This window comes from Anticarsia gemmatalis, chromosome 14 (assembly GCF_050436995.1).
Source record: "Anticarsia gemmatalis isolate Benzon Research Colony breed Stoneville strain chromosome 14, ilAntGemm2 primary, whole genome shotgun sequence".
NCBI classification, from domain to species: Eukaryota; Metazoa; Arthropoda; class Insecta; order Lepidoptera; family Erebidae; genus Anticarsia; species Anticarsia gemmatalis.
Window position 1 is genome coordinate 4,854,050 of NC_134758.1, and position 8,587 is coordinate 4,862,636.

Consider the following 8,587-nt stretch of genomic DNA (forward strand, 5'->3'; position numbering starts at 1 on the left):
TCAAGAGACGGCAAAAGAAACATCGAATAACTCTACATACATAATTTATTTACATTCCATAAAATTTACATAAATCACAAACATTCTAACTTTACTAAATCTACATTATAACTCGGATAATAAGAATAACATAATTCGATATACGCAATCACAGGTCAACTGACGTATTATTTGTACAGCTTTACAATATAACAAGTAGTATAATATAGTATTTTATTGTACGAATAAAATTATCTTATACTACAAGATCTCTACCGAGTCTGTCAAACTCGTTGGCGAAGTATACCATATCCTTGTGGTCCAACGCGGAGTTTTGGAATACGATACGGAAGAAGTTGACGAGGTCACCCTGCGGCTGGTAGGTCACCATCATGCTTCCTTCCTTTATCATTCGCTCTTTTATTTTGGGCGCGACCTTGTGCAGCCTTTCTTTGTAATCTGAGTCGTTCTCGCAGCCGCGGAGGCACCGAGGTACGTACCAGAACATAATGTTAGTACACTCTGGTTTGTCTAAAACGAGCTGGAAACCTTCCCTCTGTCGAATGTGCTCGGTGAAGTAGCTCGCGTTGTCGAAAAGCGTGTCAATATGCTTCTCGAAACCTTCGCTACCTTTAGCTTTCCACATAAACCAGAATTTCAGTACGTCAGCTCTTCGGCCGCACTGAATGTGTTTGTCGCCGGTGTCGTACGAAGTGTCGTAGAATTTGTCCTTCTGGAAGAGGTACTTGGCGTTGCTCGAGTGACCCTCTTTGAGGACATTCTTGTGTCTAATTAGGAAGGTGGAGCACTGTTGTGGCGCCGCTAAGAGCTTGTGAGGGTTCCACGTCACCGAGTCCGCCCTGCAAATTGTTTGAGTTGTTAACGTTCCGTCCCGAAATTTTCTTTTTAAATTGATGAACAAAGAGTGAATGTTTACATGGAAATTCTCGTGTGCCATGAATGAATGAATGTTTTACTTACAAAATGAAAACGTAACTATGAGGTTACACGAAAACACACGTTTTTAAGAGAAAATTAATTTTAAATACCAATAAAAATATAAACTTTGTTAATTGTAATCACATACACCTATGAAGATCGAAACTATAAAAAATACTTACAGTTCAATCCCATTTAGGTGATGCCTGTGCTTTTTGGACATCAGTGCGCCGCCGCCCCACGCGGCATCAACATGTAACCACAAGTTATACTTCTTGCAAATTGCCGATATTGGCACCAAAGGGTCAAAGGCTCCGAAGACCGTGGTACCAGCAGTCGCGGTCACCAAGAACGGAGTCGCTCCATCATCGATGGCTGCTGCTATCTTCGCTTCTAAATCTTCAGGAACTATTTTCCCACAGTTGTCTGTCTTTACCAAGATGCAGTTATCACCGCCGATGCCCATGAAAGTAGCCATTTTTTTCGTGGAGTAGTGAGCGAGCTCTGATGTGAATAACACCAGCCTCGGCACGGCATATACTCCTTTGCTCTGTGAATTAGAATATTTGTTTATATTTATGTCGTGTTTATATCCATATTTTAATTTAAAGTGGAGTATCAAAACAAAGGTCTGCGTACAACTAAACATCATAATTGCTTTAGCATTGGTTGGTAACGAACTAGAATCAATAATTTAGGAATAGGAAAATAATAATTCCATTTGTAACCTTCTGAACTGGTGATTTTAATTCAAAGAAGACGATGTCGTTGAATTCTTCTGCTACTATTAAACGATCCTCTCATTAACAATTACATTGTATTTGTTATTGAACTAGTTTTCGACCTTAAAATCACGGATGCGTTTCGCACACAATCCTATATTTAAAAATATCTACACACATAAGCGCTTACAATTACAAAAATGCGTTCACATAGTAAAACGGAAATTATTATATGTTGTATGAAAAAGCAAGGACTTACATATATTAATATAGGAAATGTCCGACATAATTAAATAAGTGCTACTATGCATTATAATATTATGTGATATGTAAATGAGTACATGCTGTTAAACCATATCTTTGTTCGAACTACAAGCATTCTGATTAATTCGATTTTTTATTAACTGATTTGAAGAGTTCCTTTTCCGGATTAGAGCGCATTAATTTTATGATAGGTTCGTAAGATTTACATAATCAATTACTTTATATTGGAGTTAAAGCTCTTATTTGATAAAAAATCTAACAAGAAAACCTCTCAATTGATTGTCTATTAAGACGGGTACTATTATGAAAGACTCCACGAGTTCAAAATTCAACGAGATCTAAAACAAATTCGTAGGACTTCTTTAGTAGTAGTATATGTATTTAGTTCTGTGAGGAAATTCAACCCATGATTTCTCGCCAATGTTCCAAACCTCGCCTTAGTTACTATTATAAAGTTGTGTAAATGTTACTAGCAAAACAATTCTTATTTATTGAAAAACGATACAGGTAGAGCCATCTATCGCATTTAGCCGGAACTACAAACAATCTGTCGTTGGTCGTGTCATACCAGTCATAATTCTAGAGGTCTGTAATTTATTACTAGGGTTTGAAACTTTAATTTTAAACCAACAGCTTTTAATAGATGGCGCCGTTCTTTAAGAACTAATACCACGGGTTCTCACTTGAACTCTACATTTCGCAGATTGGAAAAGGGAACAATGATTATCCTTTTTTTGTTGATAGGATCTTTGTTAATAGCTTGCCTGTCACCATTCCAAAAAAAAATTAAAAAGTAAGTTAAATGCAATAAAAGAGCTTCACTATTTAAAAAACTGACAGAGATTTAAACGATTTGAGAGAGATCTCTATATTATATCACAGATTAATAAAAATAGTTACTACGCTAATGCTATCAATAATTCTAATGGGAAACCAAACAATCCACGCGAATGAAAACTCTCAATGAATGGACACAAAGTCCGTCCCACAATAGATAGGTCAACACTGTTATCAATCATATCACGTAGCTAATCAACACTTTACAATCAATTGTGAAAAATGTCTCGACAAACACTAGGTTATACTAGCACTTCTCAACATCAAATAAAACATGGCCTTATTACACCCACTTGTGTCTTTCAATCTTTTACTTTAGTTATTGCGAAATTGTTATTAAAATTAGTTTTTTTTTCATTTGAGGTCAAGGACAATTTTGTTTTTAAAACATCACGCCTGATAAACACAAAGGAGTGGGCAGAGGTGTTATACGTACCTACGTTTATCCATTTACAGTGATAGTCCCAAGTATGAGGGGGGAAAGCATATTGGATTTAGAACTGTTACTTTATTCTAATTTTTTTTTATAATAGATTCATTGTTCATCACAAATTAAATCAAAATTAAATTGTTGCAAAAATATAAAAAACCTAGTCATATATTTTTTATGATGAGGCAGATGAAAGTATTTTTTTAATGAATAAGTATGGGTTTTTCAAACTCCCTTTTATTAGTCTAACTAGCTGACCCGCGCAACTTCGCTTGCGTCACATAAGAGAGAATAGGTCAAAATTTTCCCCGTTTTTGTAACATTTTTTATTGCTACTCTGCTCCTATTGGTCGTAGCGTGATGATATATAGCCTATAGCCTTCCTCAATAAATGGGCTTTCTAACACTGAAATAATTTTTCAAATCGGACCATTAGCGCGTTCAAACAAACAATCAAACAAACAAACTCTTCAGCTTTATAATAGTAGTATAGATGTTGTATTACATGGCTTTGCCCGCGACAGGGTCTGTATGGAAGGATGTCTAAACAAAAATTCATTACATAATCAAATACTAAACTTATTAATCAAGGTTTGAAAGTGTCTCTATTCCTGACCCTGTAATGAACGAACCGTGAACCCACTCATAAAACAAATAAGTATTTTGGCGAAATTGGTTGATAATAAGGATTGCTAAGGTATATTATAATATGCTTGTAATCTTTTCATGTAAAAAAATATTGATAGAGGATCCCCAAATTCACCATGGCAGCCAATTTGCTGGCGACTTCACATTTTTAAGTTTATCGTTACTACTTATATCAATTGGTATATTATTTATATAGCCAAAGGTGTCAGACCCAATCGCTAAATGCAAACTATAACACACATATATAAATATAATCAGTAATAATCACGCTTTATTCCCATAGGGGTAGGCAGAGACCAGTGAACGCCACTTGGTACGATCCTACAACTTTCCTTGCTTCATTCACATCCATACATCTAATCTTGTCACTTATTTCGTCTTTGTTATCATTGCCCTGAGTCCCTCTATTTATTGCAGATGATTCAGTTGGTATCAGTTAAAGGATAAATAATGGCCTTTCGTGACTAAAAAGGCGCTGCCCCCGCCGCCGCGGCCGGCCTGTACCGTGCCGCAATACTAATATCGTGATATCTCCTAAACTATATGTCTAAATAACACACTGTAAACTGCAAAAATAATCTAAATTAAATGCTCGTGATGATGAACTTACTTATTTTGATAAGGATATATGTATTATTGGTTATATCACCAGTTAAACATCACCCAACGAATTAAATGTTTTTTTAATACAGAAAAGTAGTTTTTGTGACTTAAATAAAAAAGCTGGATATATGTCATCGCGGACTTTTTTGTAGAACTAATAAAGACCAATGTTTTTGCTATACATTGTTCTTACTTGTATCCAACGGTATAAGCGGCGCACGCACAAATGCAATCTTCAATTAGATTTTTTTTCTGACTTCTTGGACATAAATCGCTATAACTCAGCTAATATAGTTTCAATGTATTTTAATTATATATAAAAACCTGTCGGAGAAAATACTCTTTCTATTAATGAAAACCGCATCAAAATCCGTTGCGTAGTTTTAAAGTTTTATGCATACGAAGGGACTACAGACAAAATGGGCGACTTTGTTTTATACTATGTAGTGATTATCCTTAATACGAGAGTATTAAAGGGTTTCACGCAATTATGTTTTCATTTTTTACGGTAAATCCAGGTTATCGACCTTTCGCTTGCTCAGAACTTACTTAGAACGATTAAATTATGTACCTATAGAAACATTAGAATTAAAATAAATGCAGAATATTAAAGTATTTATATATTTATTTTAAATTTCCTTCGAACAACGGAAGCCATTCCATGAAACATTATCATAAATATTCCGTAACTAAATGTATTAGTTTGAATTGTAAAAAGCCTCATAAAAAGACAAAGGCAAAATTCACACGTTAGACAGAAACATAGGCGTTAGTTATTTATTATAACATAATACACCAAGGTTTAACCCGACCACTGCACGCGATTATAATGATCGCTGAATCGGGGTTAAGGCAACTACCGAATGGTACGCTTCCTGCAAAACTAGCAATCTATATAATGAACAAATACTAAACAAGATAAATAATTTACCCAACAACCTATTATTTACTTGGACGTTTGACAACTTTGATCTAAATGGAGTTATATGGCTAAACCCGGTTTCCTTTAAACAGTATTTTTTCTTATAAATGGTCAGTTTTATTACGATCACTTTAGGACATCGCAAATCGTAATATAAAGATAGAGAATGTATAGCATAATGTTTGGAACTTAGAAATGAAAACTATCACGAAGTTTAATTCCCATTTGTTACATTTCCAACAGGTGTTAAACAAATGTATGCAAAGTTAATGCATACAAATCCATGATTAACGCAACGAGGAAAGCTAACATGTAAAACACATGCCAACAACAAATCCAAACACGGTCCCCAACTTTAATGTAATCTCAGTATCCAAGCGACGGCCGCGAACTTGTCAACCAACAAATTATTACAAATTCACTTCCTTCCTCGAAAAAGCGAGTATTAAACTTGAGCAAACTCGTTACAACTACCTGTTGGTAACAAAACCACTTTAAAATCAAACAGTACTGACCTTAGTTTCCGGATAGAAGTGGTATCGAGCGCAACTGATCGCATAGCCATTGGCCATGGATCCTCCCGGACAAAAGATACCATCGCCGTCTCCTTCCGCCCAACCAACTATACTCCTCATTTCGCGGAGAACCTCTTCCTCCATAAGAGTGAAGACTGGAGCCACTTCGAAGGTGTATACGCTTGGATTTAGAGCATCAGTCAGCCATTGACCAACCAGACCGTAGGGGTCCACAGAAGAAAAGAGCTGATTAACAAAATAAGGGTGCGCTGTGTTCACGGAGTATCGTGCGACCTGCAAAAAGAAAAAATCTAATTAAATTTCAACTAAGCCCTTTAGCTCAAAACTTGACATTGTATATTACTAGGTATTAATTAACCTAACAAACATTTCGAGGAATAATGATTGTCAGGCTGATCTTGCGCTACTGAACTGTCCTCTTTAAATCTCAATTACAACCATAAAACACTAATAATACTCTGAGTTAATGATTCTCTGGCATTGTAATTGCTAACTTATATTTTTTGTCCATAAAAAGTCTGTTGCAATCATCGCAAGGTCAATCCTTTATTGTTTACATTCGTGAACAAAACAAAACATTAACACTTTTCTAGCAATTTAACTCTAGAGAAAGCTATTAAGCAAATGTTCTGAATACTCACATCAGCCATAAGACCAAGAAGTTCATCATGGGTGGCTGCGCTGTCCCTCGGCTTCAAGTCTATCGCGGTCTTGATATCGTCGGGGGTAGCCCACTCCACCACTTTTGATGTCCTCATCGATCGTCCAAACACGACGCGCTCAACCAACAGGTCCACTGCTCGCCTGATAAAATCCTCATGCTTCGATCTGTCTGCCAGACTTTTGAAGTTGCTGTCCACATCGCGGTCGTCCCCGCTGGGTACAATAAGATCTGAATCTGCAGGCATTTTCCTTTATCTTCTTTCACTTCACACGTGAGTTTTAATTTAAAAGAAAATAAAGTTACAGTGCATTTGTTTAGTGCTGTGAGTGGCGGCTGCGGCCGGCCGCGAGCCTCTGAACCGAAGGTTTGGCTCGTCACTCATAGCGTAGCCTTCTTAAATACTACGTTCGCCGTCATTCACTTCGTAAGGCTGTTTTAGCAAAGTTGCAAACTTGGCGAGTGCATGACAAAGGATGCATTTTGATGAACTGCACAATTATGTCAGTGTTCGTCCTGAGTTTGCGACACACATCAGATAGTTCAGAAAACGTGCCTAAAATATATTCAAGGTAAAAGAAAATAAAATCATATTACTGGTAGCCAGGCCATTTGTGACCGTACCCTAACAATTTTTATTGATTGGACCGTATCCTCATAATCATCAGTTGAAATTCGGCACTTAACTCAAGCTTCCATTATAATTCACGACGCGTTTTTGTCTCATCGGAGATAGTAAAATAAAATGTATAATATGAATCTGATTCCTTCCTTCCGTCACCAGACAGCTTATCTGAATTTTGGAAGCAATTCGAAACCTTTGACCATCTATTAGCTACCAAACTTTAGCTTAAAACAGTGTAGTATCAAAACGCATCTTTTGGAACGAATTACTAGAATGTTTATTTATATCTACAACATTTACTAATTGCTTAGTTGTAAAGTGTTGCCTAAGATTTTGCTAAAATGTAATATTAAATTATATTACGATACCTAGTATAATATTTAGTCATAAACTAGGTAAATACTCAAGGCTATCGGCGGCTTACAGCAAAAAATAACATAAATTTAAACCAATTGTTAAAGTGAACGGTAAATCGTTAATTAGAGATAATCAAGAACTGATAAATTACGGTCTAATGCCCACATTGGTGCATTCGTTAAGCTTTTTACTATGTCAATACTAAGAAAACTAGTTGATTAAATTTTGTAGTTTAATTGCAGATTAATTCACGAGATTTTCAATGTCATTCCTATACAATTATTTGATTTCTGGATTGGTAGAAAACTTCTAGCTCTATTTGGAAACTGCAGCTTACAAAAGGGTCTAAGTTCTATAAGGTACTCCTTGAGTACCTCATAGTAGTCTTTCTGATCTTTTTTATTTCTGATTTCGGTTTTTAAAAAGAGAGTTTCGGGAGTTTCCTGCAAGATATAACTGTATCGTAAAGACTTTAGGGGGAAAACTCAATCTTGAACATATTGCAGGTAGTAAAGCTGATCAGTGACGCTATGGTTTTTTCGGAGGTTTAGGTTCTGAGAACTATTAAATTGATTGATACCGAAAGTCGGTCGACAATTAGTCAGCAATGACTAACGTATTCATATAACTTTCGAATGTGCAATGGAGAATATTTTACATAGATTATATTATTAAAAGGTAAGAATATTGTCTCATCACCACGATTTTCTGCTATAACCTATGTGCCCATGAGTCAACCTGCCAGCCTGCCATCACCATGTCTATTAAAAAAAATGAGGATCTCTATTAATAGGTACTTTTTGTCAAACAAAACTGCTCCTATTACTGTTGTCATTCCTTTTGCTTAATTAGGAGAAAAGAAACAGTGGAGTATTGATACCACTTAGGTCATCATTCAAGATCTTTGCCAGATTTTTCACGGAACACAACGAAACTGCCAAAACAAAATGCATTTATTTTTTACGTTTTCCATTAACACCCAGAATATAACAGTTTACTGTACAAGGCACAACTATTTAATAAGTTAGTAAATGCATGTCCATTAATCGTTGTATCGTATTAAA

At 35.8% G+C, this 8,587-nt stretch overlaps 1 protein-coding gene across 1 annotated transcript; it reads right to left on the bottom strand.

Moving 5' to 3' along the window:
• Nucleotides 1–27: 27 nt before the first annotated feature.
• b (glutamate decarboxylase-like protein black) lies at nucleotides 28–6,906 on the bottom strand. Its single transcript, XM_076122937.1, has 4 exons — nucleotides 6,522–6,906; nucleotides 5,860–6,153; nucleotides 1,101–1,468; nucleotides 28–839 (listed from the first exon to the last, which is right to left on the bottom strand). Exons 1-4 carry the CDS (start codon nucleotides 6,786–6,788, stop codon nucleotides 236–238), a joined length of 1,533 nt encoding a protein of 510 aa, XP_075979052.1. The 5' UTR covers nucleotides 6,789–6,906; the 3' UTR covers nucleotides 28–235.
• Nucleotides 6,907–8,587: the final 1,681 nt, after the last annotated feature.

Excerpts from the sequence above, each read along its gene's own strand:
- b (XM_076122937.1), bottom strand. The coding sequence starts at position 6,788 with ATGCCTGCAGATTCAGATCTTATTGTACCCAGCGGGGACGACCGCGAT. Across the intron at positions 6,154-6,521 it reads TTCTTGGTCTTATGGCTGAT|GTCGCACGATACTCCGTGAA; the intron begins GTGAGTATTCAG and ends TTCTTTTTGCAG. Across the intron at positions 1,469-5,859 it reads ACTTCTATCCGGAAACTAAG|AGCAAAGGAGTATATGCCGT; the intron begins GTCAGTACTGTT and ends TCTAATTCACAG.